The 24,748-nt window shown below is 34.1% G+C and overlaps 1 protein-coding gene across 2 annotated transcripts; it reads left to right on the top strand.

Annotated features, from left to right (window-relative positions):
* The first annotated feature begins 11,195 nt into the window (after positions 1 to 11,195).
* Positions 11,196 to 16,370, top strand: LOC134246130 (leucine-rich repeat protein soc-2-like). Of its 2 annotated transcripts, none has more exons than XM_062728411.1 (2): positions 11,196 to 11,398; positions 13,825 to 16,370. In XM_062728411.1, exon 2 carries the CDS (start codon positions 13,855 to 13,857, stop codon positions 16,192 to 16,194), a length of 2,340 nt encoding a protein of 779 aa, XP_062584395.1. In that variant the 5' UTR covers positions 11,196 to 11,398; positions 13,825 to 13,854; the 3' UTR covers positions 16,195 to 16,370. The 2 variants fall into 2 exon arrangements, with proteins under 2 accessions (XP_062584395.1, XP_062584396.1); XM_062728412.1 differs by lacking the exon at positions 11,196 to 11,398 and adding an exon at positions 12,049 to 12,305.
* The last annotated feature ends 8,378 nt before the right edge of the window (positions 16,371 to 24,748 follow it).

The raw sequence follows: 24,748 nt of genomic DNA, 5'->3' as shown, positions 1-24,748 counted from the left end.
CCCTAATTACGTAACATATGATCAAAATTTTATCATATTTTGTTGCTAATTGTTATGATAAATACTTTTGCCTTAGTAATGTATAACAAAATATTGATCATTAGAGAGTTATAGATAAAAGACTTTTGACCCCTCTGAGCCCCTAATTTGAGGAGTTAGCTCCATTTTCTTGATATCAAATGAAAGGTCTTACTATTTTACAAATTTTTTCTTCAATATGCTTTAACAAATTATGAACAGGTACGAAGATATGAAACAAAATGTGTCAATTTTTGTGAGATGTTTCTGAGACATTTTTTGGGCTCTACCGAGCTCCGGCGCCTTTTGCGCTAGAAAGATTTTGAGACCCAATTACAATTCACTAAACCTTCGTTTACTTTCACTGAAAATCTTAAGTCAATATCTTAAGTCGTTTTGGAGGAGTTTCCTGGACAAGCCGACCCTCTGAAAATCAGAAAATCGTCCATATCTCACGATCGGAAGTGACGTCATCAATATAAAAAATTTCCAATAAGGTTCAGATCAATATCTATTAGATCTGAAAGTTTCATAAAAATCGACCGAGCCGTTTCCGAGAACTCGCGTGCACAAAAATCGGTAAGAAAAAAATAATAATAATAGGGAAAAAGAAACCGAACGAAAACAATAAGGTCTTCCGTTGGAAACGGAAGACCTTAACTAGAGCCGAGCTCGTTGCAAACAACGAGTAGGTCTTCCGTCCGGTTTTGACCGGAAGTGCCGGAATTGACGGAACAAAAGAAAGCAATGAGATAAGTAGTCTCCAGTGACTTTATAATTTCAATTTTGCATCAAAACCTTAAAAATAAGCCATTTTTGCTACTTCCGGTTTGACCGGAAGTGACGACGACGGACGGAAAAAATACTTTTTATGCTCCCAGAGACATATGTGACCCAAAAACTTGTCGAGAACGGCAAAAAAACGTGTTTTATGACTACTTCCGGTTTGGCCGGAAGTGACGACGCCGGACGTATTTTGACTCCCTCAGTAAATTGAGCTTGACATTACAAACAACTTTGCTTCTTTGATGTATTACAAATTCTCAATGCTTTTTGAGATATAAAGGAAAAGCGTTTGACCCCTCTAGGCCCTTAATTTTAGGGGCCAGCCCTTTTTTCGAGATATCATTTGAAAGATCTTGGGATTCTACACTTCTTTTGTTCTATATGTTTTAACAAAATATTTCCAGGTAAAAAGATATCGTAGAAAAGGTGTCAAAAATTTTGAAATTCGCGAAAGGACAATTTTCGGGCCATAGCCAGCGCCGACGTGCGGCACTTCCGAAAAAAATGAAATCATTTTCCCATATCTATAGACTTAGGACTATCATACCGGAAAATTTCACGTTTCTATCTATAGCCATTTCTGAGAACGTTCGCGGACAACCTGACCCTTCAAAAATCACAAAATCGACAATATCTCCAAACCGGAAGTGACGTCATCAAATCGAAAAAAAATGCATAAGGTTCAAGTAATGTTACATAAGTCCTGAAAGTTTCATGGAAATCCATCGAGCCGTTTCCGAGAAATCGCGTGCACAAAATCGGTAAGAAAAAAAAGAATAATAATAATAATAATAAAAGTGAAAAAGAAACCTAAGAATAACAATAAGGTCTTCCGCTGAAGACGGAAGACCTTAATAACTAGTGCTAATTGTAACGGGGACCGTTACAGATGTTCCCCAAACGCTCCCCAACTCCCTTTTGGTGCCATATCCCCTGTAATCTCTATTAAATAAGAAATACTTAATGGAATTTAAACTTATCAAGGTCTTCCCAGAAGAATACAAAATATATTTAAATTTAAGCATTGTACGCGTGTTCATGTGCGTAACTGCCATATTATCTTGTCTACACTATCTATATATTTTAATATACTTGATATCAAAGATGTTATCAAAAAGTATTAAAAAATACTCTCATTCGAGTGTATTTTTAATTTTACTCATTTCACGTGCACGCACATGCAAGCAAGTGCATGATGCATACACCTTCTTGTAGGAGTCCCTTATATTTATCTATGTTCTAAATCCCATCCTGTTTGCTTAAAAAACAAGGGAGTTATAGCCATTTGAAGTTTCAGCCAATCAGATTGCAGCACACATGCATGCGCGTGATTTCATGAATTTTTTATCTTAATCGTATTGAAGGATATCTTAATGAATGACTATTTATAAAATTCCAAACATTTCGTCAAAAAACAAAATAAATATAGCCATTTAAAGTTTCAGCCAATCAAATTGCAGCACACGTGCATGCGCGTGATTTCATGATTTTCTTTCTATATCATATTGTAGGATATCCTACTGCATGACTATGTTTTAAATTTCAAAGCATTTCGTCAAAAAACAAAGGAGATATAGCCATTTAAAGTTTCAGCCAATCAGATTGCAGCACGCACGCATGCGCATGCTTTCATGAAAATTTTTATATATCATGCTGTAGATCTTCATAATTTAAGACTTTGTTCAAAATTTCAAAAGATTATGACAAGAAACATGAAAAATATTGAGACTTTAGTTTCAGCCAATCAGAGCGAAGTGCACGTGCATGCGCATGAGATCTTGCTATTTTGACCATGTCATCATGTCTATGCTACTAATATATCCTTATATTATGAGTTTCAACGCATTTCATCAAGAAATAGAAAAGTTGCGGCTATATCTATTATATTAGTCATTTCACGTGTTGCACGTGCGCGCTCTTGCAAGCACGTGCGCGTGGAACATGTCATTGTGCATATACAACTAATATATACTTATATTATGAGTTTCAAAGCATATAGTCAAAAAAAAGAAAAGTTATGGCTATATCTATTATACTGGTCATTTCACGTGTTGCACGTGCACGCTCTTGCAAGCACGTGCGCGGAAAATGACCTTGATTCCGCAAATCTACATAACATGTCTACTAACCCTAAAAAGGTTTTACCTACTTCGGATGAACAGTTTACAAGATCACTCGCGGACAAAAAAGTACCCAGGAAGAAGAAGAAAAATAATAATAACTAGAGCCGAGCTCGTTGCAAAGCAACGAGTAGGTCTTCCGTCCGGTTTTGACCAGAAGTGCCGGAAGTGACGTGAACAAAAGAAAACAATGAGCTAAGTAGTCTCTAGTGACTTTATTATTTCAATTTTGCATTAAAACCTTCAAAATAAGCTATTTTTGGCTACTTCCGGTTTGACCGGAAGTGACTTCGACGGACGGAAAGTTAAGATTTAAGCTTCCAGTGACATATGTTGCCCATAAACCTATCAAGAACAGCAAAAATATGCAATTTTTGACTACTTCCGGTTTGACCGGAAGTGACGTCGCCGGACGTATTTTGACGACTCCATCAGATAAACCTTGACATTTTGAACAACTTTGCTTCTTTGACGTATTACAAATTCTCAATACTTTTTGAGATATAAAGGAAAAACTTTTGGCCCCTTTTGGCCCTTTATTGTAGGGGCCAGCCCCTGATCGTTGATATCTTTCGAAAGATCGTGACATTCTCTACAACTTTTTTTCATATGTCTTTCCAAATTGTTAACATGTAAAAAGATATTGCAGAAAAGGTGTTAAAAATTTCTGAGTCCCTGGTAGAACTTTTTTCGAGCCATAGCGAGCGCCGAGGTGCGGCACTTCCGGAGAAAGAGAATGGCGTGTGACAAAAGAGCACACCTTGCTCTATCATCGCTGAAAATCTTATGTTTCTGTCTTAAGGCATTTTCGAGAAAAATGATGGACAATGAGACCCCTGAAAATCACTAAATCGCGAAAATCTCAAAACCGGAAGTGACGTCATCAAAACAAAAAAATTACTTTCAGCTTTGTTTGATGTTCTATCAGTCCTGAAAGTTTCATGAAAATCTGTCCAGTCGTTTTCGAGAAATCGCGTGCACAAAATCGGTAAGAAAAAAAAACAATAATAATAATAATAAAAATAGTGGAAAAGAAACCTAAGAATAACAGTAAGGTCTTCCGCTGAAGACGGAAGACCTTAATAAAAAACAGAGTAAAAACAATATGTTCCCCAACTTCGTTTGGGGAACATAATTATTGACAGACAAGTTGATGAATCAAGAATTTCAGCTTTCTCGTACTCTCGTTTAAAGTCATCATTTCGTAAGGTCTATGGTTGATACAATGACCTTGTCAGCAATACAGTTTATCATTGAGTTAAATGCCGACTGACGTTTTTCATACTAATTGTTAGTCCATTATTTATACACTGAATTGACAACGGATTTTCTCGTTATTTCCCGAACATGACAAGGAACACACGGCGGGTGTGACCGGTCGGCAGGGGATGCTTACTCTTCCATGGCACCTGATCCCACCTCTGATGTTTTGAACGTCCGTGTTTGCTCTGCTCCTATTTTGCATTGTTTTATGGACTTTTGATCTTGAATATTGTTCGTTATCTCTATGTTTCATGTTAGGTCCGCTCGCTTACTCGCGCGCTTCATTAGTTTAGCGTGTATGCGAGCAGATCTAACATCTAATTTTATTAAATTGTATAATTAAATATTTTTAATGATCATTTTCACATTTTGTGATTGTAGAATTTACCTAAGAACATTGATGTGCGTGTGAAACACTGATGCCCGCATAAGGTAGCACATGGTGAAGTTTTTACAAGGGCAATGTCCTGAACTGTATGACATACAATACAGATATCATATGACATTAAGCTTGACATTCTCTCATAATTGAATCTTTAATGAATATATAACAGTTTATGTGACTACTTTTCGTCACATAGTTTCATTGTGAGAAGCTGGAAAACAAGGGCTATTCGAGACACTGCATTATAAATGAATGGTAAAGATTCAGTAAACTAGAGTTAAAATAAAAGCTTCATTAAAGCTGCTGTAAAACCTGTTAAAAATCCAAAAGAAATATTCACTGAAATATGTGAAATTTACAGCAATCAATTCCTGTTTTATAGACAAATGAGCAGGTGGATTTCAATGATGAAAAATTATATAATGGGCATCAAAAATGGGTACCGTCCTTGCCAACAAAAAGTTATAACAACTTATGTATTGTTTGCCAAATTTCAAAAAATAACATTTCATGATGTATGATTGACTTTAAGACACATAGCAAATTTGATAGACATCATTTCGGGAGTAGTTTACACTGTTTTTAAGAAACGTTTGACGGTAAAAAAGCTTAGTACTCAAAGGTCACCCTATATTTTGAAAAATGAGTGAAAACGAAAGCGTGTACGAATGTCTTAACAATTATTTTAAAATATCAGTAATTGTAGCTATTAACTTTTGTTTGGAATTCAAACAGATAATGAAACTTGAATCCATTGTTTAAAACCCTCGAAACAAAATTTACAATAAGATGTACTTGACAAAAACAGCGAAGGTCTGACAAGAGCAAAGAATTGCAAGAGCACAAAGACAGATTTATATGCAATTTTCTTAAATATTAGTGGTATTGTTGTTCAAATTCGTATTCGGGAGACAGTTTAATTTCTGGAGGAGTCTAGAAAGCAAATTTTGTGCAAAAAGAATCGAAAGGTTTATTAGAGGAAGGACCCAAACTCAGCAATCCACTACATTAAATTTCTTCATGACAGCGTCCAAACCCGCACGCCCTAAAGAGTAAAGGAGCTTTGCGGATAAACAGAAAGTTAATGTTTTTTCACATTAACAATATTCGCCAGATCTTTCACCTTTTGACTTGTTTCTATTTCCAAACTTGAAAAAACACCTTTCAGAAGGAAGAAACAAGTCAAGGAAATCACAGGATCTGCCATTTTCGAGTATACTTAAGGTCATTTCCAAAAATGAGTTCTGAAAACAATCGGAAATTGGATAAAAAATGTTACGGATATGTGTTTTAATTAAAAGAGAATACATGTATTAAGTTAAATCATTAAGACTAAATAATTGAAAAGCGTCTTTTGCTTCTTTCCGAGCACCGAGGACATTATTTATTGAACAGCTATGAAACGCCATCACTGCCTTATAGCATAAAACTATGCATTCATTATGTCAATCTATCATTACGTGATGTGAACATATCTTTACGTTATGTCAATTTTTTATGAGGTGATGTAAAAATATCTTTACATCATGTCAATGCTGCATTACATGAAGTAAACACATTCTTCCATTATGTCCGCACTTTATAGCTTGAAGTCCAAAGTTCATGTGAAGTGAAAATATGTTTACATTGTGTTAAAACTTTATTACGTGAAATGAATGTCTCTTTATATTATTTCATTTCTTTAATATGTGAGGTCAAAATTGCATTACGTCAAGTTAATTTCGTTTTACATGTGTTCTATGATTAAATTTATCATAACGTTAAGTCAAAGTCCATTCCCTTTTGTGAGTGTATATTTCTATTATAATTAAGCATTATTGCGTGATGTTAATGTATCTTTATTTTACGCCAAGGTCATCACAATGTGAGGTAAAAACATCTTACCTTTATGTCAGTGCTTTATTACGTGATGTAAAAAGGTTTATAATATAATGTGAACATATATTATGGAGACAGTCCCGGCTTTCCGTATTATACCAACACTTTATTACATTATGTCAAAACTCCATTCCGTGATGTGGATATATAATTACGTTATGTCAATTCTTTCTTATGTGATTTAAAACTATCTTTACATTGTGTTAATTCTTTATCATGTTGATTACAAATATTCTGTAAAATAGATTTATATTATGTCAAAGTTGATAACCGTGTTTTCACGACTGGAAACGGGGGGAGGGGGGGGGGGGTCCTGATTACAAGTAATTTGGACGAATTACAGACAGATTATAGGGGGGGGGTCCGGCTTCCTCTTTTTTTCCGACATAACTTTATCATAGAAAATGTTCATTGAAATTCCGTCCCACTTTTTGCTGAAGTATATGGGTAATGTAGTATATTTGGAAATTTTTTTAGGACTGATCGAAGTTGGACCCCCCCCCCTCTTTCACCGAAAAAAGGATTTTCGAGCTTGTAATTTTTTTTTCTTTTTGCTTTTTCTTGTACGTTATTTTTTTCTGGCTGACAAACCTCCCCCAACTTTCAAAAAAAAAGGATATAAAGACTGACAAAAAGCTTGGGACAGTGTTTTGTTGTTAGATCAGAAGTTTCGGACTTTTCAAAATAATTCAAAATAAAAAGGAAAATATTGCTGCATGACACATACTATTTGATTTGCAATAATTATGTTATGAAATTTAACGGCCATTGAATTTCGACGTTAAAAAAAACAATCGTCAATAAAGATTCCACGGGAACATGATCCTATTTATAAATTTTAACCTGATATTTAATTAAGAATTAATTAAGTCTTGTGTATAATTTAATATTTGATATGTTTTATTTAAATTATTTGCATGTTTAACATATGTGCATGTAATATTGAAAACACAAAACGAACTTTTAAGCATAACCTAAACCTCACGTCACGCAATAAAGAGTTGAAATATTCTAAGATATACTGACAAGAGGCTAAGCATTTAAGACACAATGTAAAGGTACAGTGGCATAACATAATAATGATTTGTCAAAAAGTAAGGGAAAATTGACATCAATTAATAGATTCCCGTCGTCATGTAGCATATTGATGACACAATATAGTAAAGAATTGGCCACATGTGACAATTTTTTTCACATCATGTAAGGAAATTCTGACATCGTGTTATAGCGACTTAATATTGAATTAAAGATAAATTCACATCATTTAATGAACTACTTAGACCAAATAGTAGAGAGTGCACATAATGTAATAATGAGTTGAAATTATATAAAAACATCTTTACACCACGTAAAATTGTTTTGACTTAATGTCATAAAGAGCTGATATAATGCAATGGAAGATTGGCGCAATGTAATTGAAGTGCGAGTTAATGCCATAAAGACTTAACATAATGTAATGGAAAGTTAACATAACGCAATAATAGTGTGTGTAAATATCATAAAGAGTTGACATAATGTAATGGAAGATTGACATAATGCAATAGTGGTGTGGGTTAATGTCATAGAGTTGATATAATGTAATGGAAGATTGACACAATGCAAAAGTAGTGTGTGTATATGTCATAAAAAGTTGATATAATGTAATGGAAGATTGACACAATGCAAAAGTAGTGTGTGTATATGTCATAAAAAGTTGATATAATGTAATGGAAGATTGACACAATGCAATAGTGGTGTGAGTTAATGCCATAAAGACTTAACATAGTGTAATGAAAAGTTGACATAATGCAGTAGTAGCGTGTGTAAATTTCATAAAGAGTTGACATAATGTAATGGAAAGTTGACTCAGTGCAATAGTACTGTAAGTAAATGTCACAAAGTGTTGATATAATAGAATGGAAAGTTGATCCAATACAATTGTAGTGTTCTGCTATAAGGTAGTGTCGGCGTTCCATAAACAGCCCTCGTATATAGTCCTTCAAATGCAAATTAAACTCAAAGGTAAATGTTAAGAGATAATCTTTTTTATAGTAAGTAAGGACTTGTTACAGTGAATGTACATGCGTATTTTTTTTTGACAATATCTTCATCTGAGTACCATTAATTCTTACCCTTTTCTCTTGACCTTGAAATTTTACGAAATTTTTATGCCTACGTAATCGAGGATTCGGGGGTGTAAAGTTTTTGTTGTCTCCGTCTGTCTGTTTGTCTAGCTGTTTGTCCGCAGAAACTTTAACCTTGCCCATATCGTTTGATTTAGTGGAGCTATGACATTCATGTTTCACATGTGATTTTCTTGTGACAAGACCTTTTTATTGGTACCACCAAATTTGACCTTTTGACCTCGAAGTTTGGTCTACTTTTACACAAAAATTCCACACTTTTACATTGGCATTAACTTTTGAACGGTTGATACTAGGGCTTTCATACTTCACATACATATGTTTTGTGGTAAGACCTTTCATTTGATACGAACAACAAACTTGAGTTTGACCTACCTTTCAAAAACTTAACTTAACTTAACTAGGCCATAACTTTTGAACAGGTGGTGCTTTGGCTTTCATATTTCACAATCTTATTTATTGTGAGAAGACCCTACTATAGGTACCAATATATTTAATTTGCATTGAAGAAAAGTTTAATCTTCGCTATGTTGCCATACGGGGGCATCAGTGTTTCACAAACACATCTTGTTAATAAAAAAATCTTTGCCATAACTTTTAAATGATTAGTACTTGGATTTTGAGTTGCATTTGAGAAACTTAAACCTTTGCCACAAGCTGCCATACGGGGAGTATTAGTGTTTCACAAATACATCTTGTTTTCTTTTCTTTTAGAAAACATATTGCTTCAATTTTTTATTGAAGTGTAGTATCATCAGGGCTTGTGTATTAGGTAATGTTTGAATAAAAACAAATAAATTTTGCTTAGATTTTGGAAAAAACTACCCCCACCCTTAACCCCGTTGGAAATAGGAAGCATCCAGTATGGAAGTCGGTCGAACAAATGTGCTTTGTTCTTTGTTCACTGATCTCAGTCAAGTTATCGGCAAGTTACTAGTACTTTTGATTTTCGAGATAGATCAATTTTCTTGTATTTGAAATTTCGATTTTTATACCTCCGTTATCGAAGATTTTGTCCTGTCCATTTATCTGTCTGTTTATCCGCAAAAAAACTTCAACCTTGCCCATAACTTTTGCCTGGGTGGGGCTATGGCTTTCATATTTCACATGTGTATTTCTTGTGACAAGACCTTTCTTTGGGTACCACCAAATTTGACCCCTTAAACCTTGACCTTGGAGTTTGACCTACTTTTACAAAAAGAATACACTTTAAATAACGTCGGCCATAACTTTTGGAAGAGCTAGCGCTGTTAGGGCTTTCATACTTCACATGTGCATTCATTGTAAGGGTATAAATATTTTGACCTTGACCTTAGAGTTTTGCCCACTTTAAAAAAAAAACTTCAACTTTGGTCATAACTTTCATATTTTACATGCAGGTGTATTCCTTGTAACAAAATCTTCCTTTGGGTACCAACACTTTTGACTTTGACTTTTGGAGATTGGTCTGCATTTGAGAAGATTCAACCTTCGCCATAAGCTACCATACGGGGGCATAAGTGTTCCACAAACACATCTTGTTTTTAATCAAAAGAGAACCTCTTATTGAAAATTGAATATCATCTTTTGAAAGTCAACCGAATTTCAGGTTTACTTATTCGTTGTATTATAAGTTTCTTACGTAAATTACTGGCTAGTAATGTGTATTAGGTAATGTTTGAATAAAAACAAATAAATTTTGCTTAGATTTTGGAAAAAACTACCCCCACCCTTAACCCCGTTGGAAATAGGAAGCATCCAGTATGGAAGTCGGTCGAACAAATGTGCTTTGTTCTTTGTTCACTGATCTCAGTCAAGTTATCGGCAAGTTACTAGTACTTTTGATTTTCGAGATAGATCAATTTTCTTGTATTTGAAATTTCGATTTTTATACCTCCGTTATCGAAGATTTTGTCCTGTCCATTTATCTGTCTGTTTATCCGCAAAAAAACTTCAACCTTGCCCATAACTTTTGCCTGGGTGGGGCTATGGCTTTCATATTTCACATGTGTATTTCTTGTGACAAGACCTTTCTTTGGGTACCACCAAATTTGACCCCTTAAACCTTGACCTTGGAGTTTGACCTACTTTTACAAAAAGAATACACTTTAAATAACGTCGGCCATAACTTTTGGAAGAGCTAGCGCTGTTAGGGCTTTCATACTTCACATGTGCATTCATTGTAAGGGTATAAATATTTTGACCTTGACCTTAGAGTTTTGCCCACTTTAAAAAAAAAAACTTCAACTTTGGTCATAACTTTCATATTTCACATGCAGGTGTATTCCTTGTAACAAAATCTTCCTTTGGGTACCAACACTTTTGACTTTGACTTTTGGAGATTGGTCTGCATTTGAGAAGATTCAACCTTCGCCATAAGCTACCATACGGGGGCATAAGTGTTCCACAAACACATCTTGTTTTTAATCAAAAGAGAACCTCTTATTGAAAATTGAATATCATCTTTTGAAAGTCAACCGAATTTCAGGTTTACTTATTCGTTGTATTATAAGTTTCTTACGTAAATTACTGGCTAGTAATGTTAAAGACCGCTTAGTCGTTTAAACTTTTAAACGGCGACCCCTATCGCTGAACTGTGCAGACGGTACATACCTTTACATGGCTTAGCAACGAGTTATCGTTCTTGTCACCAGGGCCGCTTTAGACGAGAACAGGCGAAGTCGAACGAAAACTTTGAACTTTTGTGAAGTTAGTCTATAAAGAAAAATGGTTTATCGCGATCAGGGATAACTGTTCCTTTCGACGGACTAACGACGTTTATTTGATAATACATACACCTTGTTGTGTATTTAATCATAATATTGTCAATACAGAAGAAAAGCCAGGTAAGAAATTTAAAGAGATATTGTTTGAATTGGGTGGTTTCATTTTCTTCAAATTTCAATGCTTTCAAATACGATATCAACTTGTCAAGTTTATTAAGCAAAAGTCTATTTGCATCTCTCTCGTTTAGATAAATTGGTGTTTTCTTACATGTTTTCGTGCATTCTCCTCCACATTTTAAAACTTTGCAAAAACTTTGTTTGTCTCCAATAAATAATTATAATATAAAGTAATATTTTAATTTTGAAAAATGCATATAATAATCAAGTCATAATAAACATACATTTATTTTTATGATTTTTTAAAAACTTTCTTCTTTATTTTTCTACAACGAATTTTAAATCGCCGTCATGCTACTTTAGAGTCGGACAATAGTATCTTTCCCTTAAGCAATCAAATATGACTAATTTTTTTTTTCATTTCACGTGGCTTAATTAAAGTATTAAAGAAACGTAGGTATTTAAATGTTCAATTAGCAATTTGAAATTTATGCCATTTAGAATTTAAGTCAAATACCATAGTCGAATTTTATCCATGCACAACAAAGCTTCATTATGCTAAGTAGCGACTAAATTCTGCACAGGGTAAAATTTTATGCCAATAACGGCATTTAAACTGCAACATGTATATGTGTATTTACATTTTGACCTCAATTGACACGTCGCGTAGGTAGCCAATAACACATTTATAAACTATCTTGGGTTTCCAGTTTGTCAATTTTGCTCAAATGAAATGAATACATGACCTGATCGATCTGTTAAAACCCCTCTAGTGAGGGTTTTTAATTACTGTCTAAATGTGCATTTATTTACACGAGCGAAATGTATCCTTAACCCTGTTTCGGTTGAGTCAATCCCCCCAAAAAGAGAGAAAAACCCTAGGATTATAAACTGGACTTTCAGTCAAATAGTAAGTCTGCTTAAGAATATTATATCTGTTTGAAAAATATTTTTATTTTCCGAAGAGAAAAAAAACACTCGACCATGTTTAAATGTTTACAAAACACAGTTTTTCAATGTCAGAACTTTTGAATTTAAAAGTGTCACTGTTGTTAAATACCGCCTAACATATCTTGTCTCTAAGCGAATTTTAATCTCGCGAGTTACTCATTCAATTGATTAATTTTAGGGTAAGAAAAAAAAAAGACGAAGTTAATCACGAAATCCCATCAAAGCTCTCCAGTCCCCTAACTCTGGCGTGTTCCTATTGGTTTTACATGTATGTCCATGGCGTTACAGCATTGATTACCCTCTCCAGGGGGTCGTCCTCGTTCGAATCCTTGGACATCGATTGTCAGTGGTACTTCAAATCTCCTTTAATTTTTTTTTCAATTAAAGCTTAATACGACGAGTTAAAACTAAAGATTTTTTTTCCTATTGCCAATTACTAGTTGTCTAATATGAGCTAATTACATTTTCCGGAAAATGAGGATATTGCTCGATTTCATTTTCCTCCCACCCTTTATCCTACTTCAATAAACTACTTCTTAAATAGTAAACATTTTTTCAATATAGGAATTAAAAACAAACAGAAATGAACGCTTTCAAATGGCAAGAGTCTAAAAAATTCCAATTAGATTGTTTAAATAGTACCTCGTTTCTCCAATAACAAGTTATTATTACAAGAGCTTTTGTTTTGGTAACAGCTAAATTGATTGGAATATGAAGGATCAGAGATCTTTTAAATATTTTGGCAGGGAAAGGTTTCATATGAATCCCGTATAGAAAAGACGTTAAGTAATTGTAATTAATCGTATAACAAATCTTTCTTTATAGATAAGAATGACATTTGAATATTTGTGAGTTATTTTAATATTTTGTTTTCCAAGAGTTCCCATGTAGATGCATGTGTTATAAAGCTATGTTCAAGGCGTTTCAGATTTTTTGGGGATTTTATTAAAACCAAAAGACATACATCTCATAGGTATAAAATCCATTGACATATGTACTTTTCCCCCCTTTAATCTGGATAGGATCATGTATTCAATTTCGCACAATCGAGATTTGTGTCGAAAGTGCAATAACGCAATAATGGTAAAATTCTGCAATGACAATGACCTATAAGCGATGACAATGTTCAAAGCGATACTCGCTATCGCTTTTATTCTATCGTTATTGCTCATCGTGTCGTCGTCATTGTACCGTAGCGTCAAATGCATCATCGCATCATCGACTCGATCGATAGTGCGATGGCAATACGGGATTCTATTCGGATTCCATGTCCCATTTCCTCCAATTATCCCCATATAAATTCCTGAACCAATGTGTTCTCACCCCCGGACCGGATGTATACAGATGTATATATATATATATATACAAGTATATACACTGTCATGATCATGTTTATGAGGAAAACGTAAACGAATCTTACGGTTACAAGTACTAGTAGTTTGCAAAAATAATAAATGTACTTTTTCAATCAATTTTAGGTATCCTAGCCATGTTATAATGAATGAAAAATGAGCAAGGACAAGGACGAAGTAGTTCCCATTCAAGGCCCCGGAAGTAGAATCAAGGCCCTTGCGCCCACTGTGCGCAAGCATCTTATCTACACAGATGAAAATCTCAAGGTCATTGTGGATTTTTCTACCAATGGAATCAAGGCATTTCCAGTAGAGATATGGAAAAACGAGGAGGTTCAAATAAAGTCTGTCAAATTACTGGGCGAAAATAACCGTCTCAAGAAGCTGCCTAAAACTATATCCGACTTGGACAACTTGGAGTTTATAGATCTGAGAAACAATTCCCTGGGGGCTTTGCCAGGGACAATATTCGAGATCAAAGCACTGAAAGAACTGCAGTGTGGGAACAACGGTCTGAAGAGCCTCCCTGCCACCATCAACAAAGGACCGTCATTGGAGTACCTGTATGCCCAGAACAACAAAATCAAAGCCCTGCCTAAAACCATTAACAAGTGCCCTGCATTAGTACTTATAGACCTGACTGACAATGTCATTCGTTCTGTGAAAAAGACAATATACGAGGTTGGTGCCACTTTGAATCTTAGCAAAAATCGTCTTGTTGAACTACCCGATGCCAACGTTAAAAATCCGGCTCTTAAAAAGCTGATTGTGTCTGGAAACTCAATATCGCATATCCCTGACAACATCAATAACGTACTCACTTTAACGTACTTAGACCTAGCTGACAATGACTTGACAGAGTTACCAAATCAGATTGGGTACCTAAAATACCTCCATTACCTGAATATATCCAAAAACAAAATAGGTTACCTTCCGGAGGAAATCACTACCCTGCACTTTGCCCTCACGTATCTGCACGCCTCTGACAACCAGATAAAGAGACTTCCCAAGGAGATCCATAAGCTTCAGCGACTCCAGGTCTTAGAACTGGCCGATAATCAGATAGAGAACCTTCCAGAAAACTTCTACCAACTTAAGAATATCAAGAAATTGGATCTGTCAGGAAACAAACTTCAGACTGCAGCTGTCATCAGCAAACTGAAATCCGTGGAACATATCGGGTTAGCAAGGAATTCCATTACTGCTCTCCCAGAAGATCTGCCGAACCTAAAGTCGCTGATATCTTTAGATGTGACGGGAAATTATATTAAACATATTCCTGAAAACCTCCATAAAGTAGGAACTCTAAAGAGTTTTAAGGCTAATGACAATAAAATCAGCAGTATTCCTGAAACTTTGGGAGAAAACCAGTTAATAACGGAGCTCTGTGTCTCCAGGAACCGTCTGCAAGGTCTACCACAGGATCTGAAAAAGCTCAGAAGTTTGGAGGTTTTTGAACTGGCTCACAACGACATCAATGCCTTGCCAAAAACCTTCGACTTCTTAAAATTTCTGAGAGTTCTAGATGTTGCTGGTAATGCATTAACCGAACTCACGTTACCAAGAACGTTGACGTCTCTGAATATGTCGTCAAATCCGGTATCACTTCCGTCAGTGGATCCCAAATCTGTACTGACAATTCTTGGTGAAAAAACGTGGGCATCACAAATGACGGTTCTAGAAATAGAAGACATCAAACTAGACGAGGTACCAAGCACCTTGAGTCATATGAAACTCCTCAAAAAGCTCAATTTGCGGAGTAACATCCTCAAAGTCATTCCCGATGAACTTTGCAAACTTCGACTTCTGGAAGAACTAGACATATCGAACAATGAACTGGCCGATCTTCCAGACAGTATAAGCAATATGAAAAATCTGCGGAAGTTGAACGCCTCTGAAAACAAAATTCAACATTTCTCGAATGGACTTTGCCTTCTGCATCAGTTAGAAGAAGTCAATATGTCCTACAATAATATAATGGAGTTGCCGGAAAATTTCGGAGAACTAAACAAAGTGATTCGCTTGGATTTATCAAACAACGAGTTAATGGGTTTACCAGAGGACCGATGGGACGTGCTGGCGTCCATGATATATCTGGATGTTTCCAAGAACCATATTAACGTTGTACCGACCGATATGCCATATTTATACCGCGTTCAGGTTCTCAAAGCGGCGTGCAATGACCTAACATGTCTGCCAGGAGACATTATAAAGATGACGAGTTTAGAGTATCTGGATGTGTCGGATAATTTATTGGAATCTCTTCCAGATAATATATGCAAACTTCCCAACCTCACAGAACTGAATGTGTCGGACAATAAAATCAAGTCTTTCCCAGGCAAGATGGAGAATCTGAAACAGAGGTGTACGGTCAATGTAGAGTCACAATCCGCCTACAAACAACGGGATCCGCCCGATACTCTCAAAGCCGGTGAGGTTCAAACGGACGCCGATGATTCACCAAGAAGCTCAAAGAAAATTGACTCGGAAAAGTAATGCAAGTCCCTCGCTGTGCCAAAAATATATACTTTATGTACATATAAGGTATCAATATTGAATTATGTTTGTGACGCACATACTTAACTGATTTACAATATGGTGTTATGAGACTGTTATTTTTGTACTTTTACAATCATTTCACATTTTATACTTTTACAAGCATTCAACTGTCCTTTCTGCATGTATATATTTTATATGAATTGTTTGAAGGAAATAAATGAATGGGGTTTCAAGAGAAAATTTTGTTTATATTGGGTAATTATAAAATCAATGAATGTTTAATCTAGACATGAAAAAAAATTGAGCTATATTTCATACGTTTAGAGAAAGTAGATTTAAATACACAAGAAAGCAGTGAAAACTCAAAACCCTCAACACTGGGGTTTCAAGAGAAAATTTTGTTTATATTGGGTAATTATAAAATCAGTAGATAAACGTAACAGATATAAGTAGATTTTTAACATGTAAAAATGTAAGGAATAAGGCCACACCAATTTAATTTCTTGATCCTCGGACATCTAATGAAAAAAGTACCAGCAGGAGAATGATTTTAAAAATAATAATATTCTTGTTTTTTTGTAGGCAAATTTTTAATCCAGACATGAAAAAAAAATTGAGCGGACAACTATATTTTTCCTGCTTTTTCTGATACGTATTAGAGAAAGTAGATTTAAATTACGAACGGTAGAGTGGAAATAGAACATAAATTATCACAGATTTTCCAGGGTGCAAGAAATGTAAATTAATGGTAATTGGAGATCCGATAACCATAAGAATGTTAAAACACACACTTAAGAGGGATGCTTTGATAAAAATATATTTTGCTTTTATTTGTCCTGTTCTTGAATATTCAGATAATATATACTTATTCAAGCAGACGGGTCCGACGAGCAAAAAATTAAAATGTGGCCTAATTAGTGTCTATTTTCTTGTTTTTGAAATGATAACCTATATTGGAGCTCATCCTCAAAATCAATAAGAAAAATACTAATAATGTTATATTGTTATACATTACAATATGTTTTACATTTTACCTCACAGAATAAATACTTTGAACACCTCTTCATTTTACAAGAAGCATACAATTCCTGAATTCCTTAAGATATCATGTTGTTAATTTTGAATTTACCAGGAGGGATGGAAAATTTACAGAATTTACTAAGCGTGATCAATGCAATATATATACAAAATTTTGCACCCCCCCCCCCCTAGGAAATAAGAAAAATTACAACATGATAAAGGTAACAATGAACATATTTCTTGGCCGTGAATTTGCTACCAATTTAACCAGATTGGTTATAAGAATTCACTTTGCAAATTCGGTTAGTGTTCTGGTAAAGAAATAAACAAAACAAACTTGAGTTTGATAAATAGGACACTGTTCACGTACATGTATGTTAATTTAATGCCCCTGGATTCAAGGAAGATCCCGTAGGTACATTGTGTTTTGTTTATAATTTTGTATATTGTGTTTTTATATAATTTGTTTTGTCCTGTCTGTTTGTTTGTCTGTTGTCAACTAAACTACCGTGGTATTGCGCTCTCAAGCGTAAGGCTTTAATATTTGTCATATTATGACATCCTTTCCATTGGTAATTTTTGGGTCATGACCTTTGACCTACATTTGAAAAACTTTACCATTGGCCATAACTATATTGCATTGTGTTTCACAAAGTGTAGATGTAATTATAACCATAACACAATACTATTTTTAAAACAACAGGTCTTCGGTACTTTCACCTTTGCTATTCTTAAAACATTTTACAAGTGTATACCACTTCAGTCTATGTCCCAATTCTGATTTGTGTTACCATCGGGGGCAAAGTGTTTCACACACGCATCTTGTTTCTTCGGGAAATTAACTTGAAATATATTTAATTAATAATCGGTACCCACCTTCTAGTCAGCGACAGGTGTGCAGAGATGTTTTCAGCGACCTTAAAGGTAATTGGATTTATAGGTATCAGAGATGTTTTCACAAGTCCTTCCAAGGCAGCACAGATAGATTTCCTTAAAGGTAATTGGATTTATAGATCCACACCTATATACAGTGTTCGAAATTCGGAATTATTTTCTGCGGGTCTCAAATATTTTGGATAAATTAACTTTAATTGACAATCTTGATAAGTTTATCAATTATCTACCAATAAAAAAATCATGTTATTTAACAAACAAACAAAAAATACAAAAAAATATGTTGATATTGCAGTAAACATACTTTTTGTTTCCTGTAACACTTTCCCTAAATACCTAAATAAAGAGGACCAAACATCCCTGGACTGAAGTAAACAGGTGGGATATTTACATAGACACCAAACATGGCTGTCTTGCGATAAAAACGAAGCTAAACAAATGGGGGGAGGAAATTCATGATATAAAAATTATCATTCCTCTTCATATTTAAGTGAAGGTAAGGATGACATATTTATATTTCAACTAAAGCTACAATTTACATTCTTTATAAGAATTGCATCAGCTGATTGAAACCGGCACAGATATGATAGCAATTCAATGTGTCATAGGATAGAACATATTTTTAGGCTATCATCATCCCCAAAATCATTTCAAGGACCCATTTAGTCATACTATACATGAGTCCTTCCGTTTGTACGTCGGCGCAGTCCTGCCTATATACCTTGGATATACTATACCTGTAGCAAAACAAAAACAAAAAACATTCTCTGTCCAAAAAATGTGTCTGTAATTCATATGCACTACCAGAAATCACTCTTTCTGATTCAGTTATATAAAAGTAAGTCATATGCCAAGGGCATGGCTTCGGGTGTTCTATACAGTTCATTTTGATGAACATCGCATTTCATTCATTCACTCAAAACCACATAATTGATACATGTCAGAGGTGCAAAAACAAAAACATATTTACAAACATACGACAGGCACGGGAAAGGCAACGTTATTTACGAATACAGGTAGATTATGATTAAGGCTACACCAATTTAATTTTTTGCTGCTTCCATCTCTTGAGACTGAAGGTAACTCTATCACCCAGCTCCAATCCCTTAAGATTGAAGACTACTCAATCCTTCTGCTTCTTTATTTGTAAAGAAAGGTTGTTACTAGATCACCTGCTTCCCTCTCTTTTGAGTTACACACTTTCGCCCTCCTTTTCGCCTCTTGCTGAAGGTTTCTCTACCACCATGTTTTCTTCCGTTATGATTGAAGGTTATCAAATAAAGCAGTGCTTCACTCGACAAATATTATCTTTAAATTTCTAAAAATTGTCTCGCACTAAACAAATTATCTAGAATTGTGCAACATTTGTCCAATTTTGGTCCAGGAAGTACTTGCAGATACATAAGAAAAAACTTGTTCTATGTAGTTAAATTGGTCAACCATTCAAATATTTGGAGATCAGATATAACAGTCAAATCAAGCCTGTCAGTGTGCATCCCTATGCATGCCAGTACAAGTTTGGTACATGTAGGCCTGGCTTATAGTCACTTGGGAATGACCCTGTGTAAAAGTTTTAACATGGTCAATCTTCCATACACTTCACATGAACTTGGTATATAGGTATGGTATCTTTCATCCTTAGATGTATTATTAATGCAAGTTAGCTCTTTGAATGCCTTTTAACTGGAATGAATCTTCTCCAAAACATTTAAATCGAACACTCGTCAAGAAAATGTAGGTCAAATCCATCTCTGAAGAAAGTCTGATGATGTGCACCACTAGATGCAAAATTCAAACAAGCGTAGTCCAGATAGGGCTTTAAGTTTACAATGGAATGAGTCTACTCCATAATGTTCATTCAGAAAAGTTAAAAGCAAGTCTGATAGTGTGCAAATCAGCGTATCTCTAGTGCAAAGGTTTAGTCAGCATAGGGCTTATAGTTTCCTTACAATAAACCTATACTTCAAAAGGTTTAACCTGGTCAGTCATCCAGAAAATGTAGGTCAGATCCAGGACCAACAAGTCTGCACGGTAGTGAACATCCTTATAGATGTGTCATCCGTTCAGTTTTGATCAATACATGGCTTATAGTAACATGAAAACACACCTGCTTCAAAAACCCCATTAACCTGCACAAACATTAACCTGATTATTCTTTGGCTGATAATGCAGCAACTGAAAACTGGATTTTTACAATGAAACATACACTTATTTATACTTATTACTTGTACTTATAACATCATCCATGAGTTAATGTGTAAATGTAAACAGGAATAGAATTACTTGAAAATTTGATCGAAAAACTTCAAATTGGGATGCCGACGTCGAGGATATTACATAAGGCCATTACATTAGCTCCCTCAACTTTGTTGAGATGAGATAAAAACTAAATTGGTTGAAATTATAGGAGTATGTTCGCGTAAATATTGTTCATCGGTGCTAATTAATTTAGGACAGAGGTGCTCTAATGATATTGATTTTTTCCTTCATCTTCAGTTAGGAATTGTCAGCGTAACAGAAAAATTGTAAAACCGAACAAAACGTTTTGTCTCTTTTTCATGTTCATCAAAAAAAAATTAATTAATAGCCTTGATCGGGCTTCTTTGCATGGAAACAAGTACAAAGCTGTAAAGGGGCAGGGATAGCTGCAGAACTTTAGTTCTCTGCTTGAGAAAATTCAGACAGATAAAGCAGAGAGCTATATATATACACAGATCCATGCATTGTAAAAACCTTTTACGCCGCCGATATTTTGTCGCTCACTTCAGGTTTTATATCTTAAATTTTAATTTCACAAGTCATCCTTTTTAATCAAAGTATAAATGTTGCTCCATTACGTTAACCAAAGGGAAAAGCAGTTTCAAGAATTCTTCAAACTATATGACCCGAAGTGTTCTCATTTACTGGTATTTATAAAAATAACCTGGCTTTAGGGGAGGGAACCCCTTCATTATACCCCCCGTTCCAAAACTGTGGGGAAACCTTAAAGTTATGCATAGAAATATCAGAATCCGAAAAAAAAATTTGGATGATTTAATCCAGTACATGCAACCAACTTTATTTTTTACCAAATGATTGTACTGCTTTATTAGTCAGACATCATAACAAGTCAATATGTTGTTTTCTCCTGTGTTTAGTACAGAAAAAGCACACTGATGTATTTTTGGAGTGCCTAGTTTCATTGGCTTTAGCAAAGTTGTATAAATATCCCTGGTTTAATTAAGTCAACCGTGATTTCTTTGGAAGTTGCTTGAAGGACAGGAAATAGTGAGCTGCCTACAGATATTTATGTACCGGTACTTTGTAAGCTCATTAGCATGTCAAGAGCGCATACACCCTACAACTCATATCAAATTACACCGGTTGTTATAACCTATCTCGTATTGTTCACTACAAAACAATATTTATATATATAAATATAAAATATATTAAAAAAAAAAATAACTAGCAGAATAGCTGTTAATATTTTTTTTATTTCTAGAGGAAATATATGACATAGCTGTGGTTTACATAGACATCAACGAACACTTAATCCATAATGCAACATGTTAACTTGTAAGCACTTGAGACGCAAAAAAAATTTCGCTGTTATAACGCAATCAATTCACATTCTATTTTCAACAATAAAACTGTGTGGTCAAGCAGTCAGTTATAATTTTAAAAAACCTGGCCAGTCAAAAATGGTCCGTATTTTGATTTCAAATACAATTTTGATTTCATATTACATGTACTACATTATCTTCATCTTTTAAACGTTTTTCATTTTCTTCATTCAAAACTTCAAATTCACTAATACAACAACAATATATATAAAAGATTTCAATATGTTAAGTTCATTTAAAAAAATACAGTGTGGCTATGCAGCAGGAAAAAAGCTTGGCAGTATAGCACTATGTAACATGTTGCATTAGCGATTGTACCAGCAGATCCAAAGGTCACCGGGTCACGAAGCAAGAGTTATTGTTCTTTCTCATGGTACTGAAGAAGACATTGCAATTCTTTTTTTTTCCTCTCTAATGATTTTGCCAGAAACATATAACTGACCAGAAAAATGTTTGTATTTTCAGCATTTTTTTTTTTAAAATTTATAAATATATTACAAAATTATTTCCAATTACAATTTATAGTCATAATTTTTCTATAGATCTTAGTAGAAAATTGCATTGCCTTCTCCAAAAATCGTAAAAAATTACATACAATATTACTAGCTTAAAAAGAACTTAGAGACACAATTACACAAGCAGTAGTCATAGTCCTTCATTACCCATATAATGTTCGAAGGACTATAAATAATTACCAATAGTACATCGCTTGGAGGGGGAGGGGGGACAGAAAAAAAAGATTTTTTCTGAGGTAGTTTCAAAAAATTCAATTATCTATACAAAAATATCAGCAAATTCGGATTCAGCTTTTCTGTTCAACATATGGTGCAGTCGTTACGAGTTTTGAGGTAATTAATTAAAATTCTGTGGATTTGATGGCAGGTATTAATTGCCTTATTGAGGTAGCGTTATGTGGATTTACTTTCTGATGTAAAAATACTGTTATCTGAAACATCGTACATACTTTATCCCTGGATTTACATCTGGTTTTGTTGAGGTATTCAAAATCTATAGAATAAAATTTTCTAGTACACCATCTCTTCACTTTTTAACAAAATCTAAAAAATTATGCATTAGAAAATAAAACAACTTCAACGAGTCAAAAAACTATACAAAAACATAGACAATTATATATATATCAATTAGAATGTCTCTCAATACAAAAAAAAATGTATGCTTGATATTGGTGTAAAAATTCTGCTTGTAAATTAGTAACATCAATTTCATAAAATCAGTATTCACTCATTGCTGGAATATCACCTGAACAAAACCTATATATATATATTTTTATATATCTATTACATTTATAATGGATCCAACATTTGATAATCAACTATACAAAATATACATGAGAAGCAATACCTTTAGACAATATACAGGTATAACTATATACAGCAAACAATATATATTTGAATAAAAAGGCCTTGAACACCCAGATATTAAAAGCTTACACGTACAAGTAAGACTTATCAAACTTGAAGAGGCTATGACCAATAGATGAAAACTCTTAACAACTTACTCCTCTGGCTTACAAAAATAACTCCTTAAGCTCTCTTGTTAAATAGGACATATATCCTCAGCAGCCTGGGTTAACTTAATTTTACTCCTTGACACAAACGTTAAGACCCAACTCCTCAAATGATCCCCATCGCCAAAATCATACCAAGAAAAAAATAATAATACAGTCAAAGCACAGAGAAAGTTAAAAATACCCAAGAAACAGTTGCACACAAAATATTACCAAAGCTAATAGGTATTATGTATATATACAGAATTACTCTTAAAATGAGGTAGATCATAATTCACTTGTCGTCTGCTACCCGTCTGACGACAAGACTCCTGAGTTCAAGACGTAACATAGTGAGAAGGTGAAATGTCAAGGGTCAAGGTCATGGATACATGGAAAAATAAAAATACCATATGCATATGTATATTAAAGCAATCCTGAGATTAGAAAATAAATAAAGAACAAACATTAAAGAGATATTAAATGATCTTCAGGATAGATCCTACTCTTTTTCACATGTACTTAATTATATCTAGTGCAGTTAATTAATTTCTAATTTTAAAGCTGACATGTGAAGAAAAAGGCAAGGATTAAAAATGAATTTGTTTTTAAACATCATTTTCCATATATTATTTGACAATATCAATAACAAATCTTACAAAAATCTTTTGTTTTTAACAGGTTCAATCAGAATTCATTTTTGAAAAATGAGAAGGAAAGGGAGACTACTATACATAAATATGGAGAGAAAAAAATATATGAGTAGTTATATATACAATCAACATTCAGTACTGACTTCTGCATTTCATCAGTGTCTTTCTTTAGTTTTCCAAAACAAGAGTGTCTACTCATTAACACTGAAACACAACACATAAACAACAAAGTTTTTAAACACCGGACCAACAGCAATATCCTATGTAAGGATAAGTTTAAACTTGTACAGAAAACAATGCAAGACAGCAAGAAACAAGACAAAAAAATATGAAATTCCACTCCATGTTCTTATAAAATTGTAGAATTAAAAAAATCCAAATATAAAGTATATTGCAAAAAAATGATCAAAATTTTGATGTAATCATTTTTGACTTGTGCAGTTCAATTTTGATTTACGGATCACACTCTATTGTTCAAAAATGTTTTCTAGCTAACTAGTTCATGCAAAAATAATAATTGTGTTTGAACACCATTAGCGAGACAATTACACACCGGAGGCTCAAATATGGCAATGACAGAGAAAAACTTCGCCCTGGAATGAAATGCAACTTCTGTATTCAGCAGATGTAGTTTATTCCTCACCGGACATTAGGCCATGTGGCCTGTTTGTATTTCAACTCCGCAATAAAAAAAATTATTCTCTTGCAAAAAATGTTAATAATGTTTCAAAACTTTTGTCATTTCAAAAAAGATCAACAGATAATAATCTAAACCCTAAAAATTCTTATTTAAGATGTATTGAAAACTCGTGTGAAATTTTTCTAATCTACCAATGAAGAATATTTATTTTGATTTTGAATGATATTAAAAATGC

Source organism: Saccostrea cucullata, unplaced genomic scaffold (genome assembly GCF_032062105.1).
Source record: "Saccostrea cucullata isolate Sc308-1 unplaced genomic scaffold, CSIRO_AGI_Scuc_v1 ctg47, whole genome shotgun sequence".
In the NCBI taxonomy this organism is placed as follows: domain Eukaryota; kingdom Metazoa; phylum Mollusca; class Bivalvia; order Ostreida; family Ostreidae; genus Saccostrea; species Saccostrea cuccullata.
The sequence above is the reverse complement of the archived record's forward strand: the minus strand, read 5'-3'. Positions and strand labels throughout refer to the sequence as shown.

Bases quoted from the DNA above. Each gene is read 5' to 3' on its own strand.
- LOC134246130 (XM_062728411.1), top strand. From the start codon at position 13,855: ATGAGCAAGGACAAGGACGAAGTAGTTCCCATTCAAGGCCCCGGAAGT.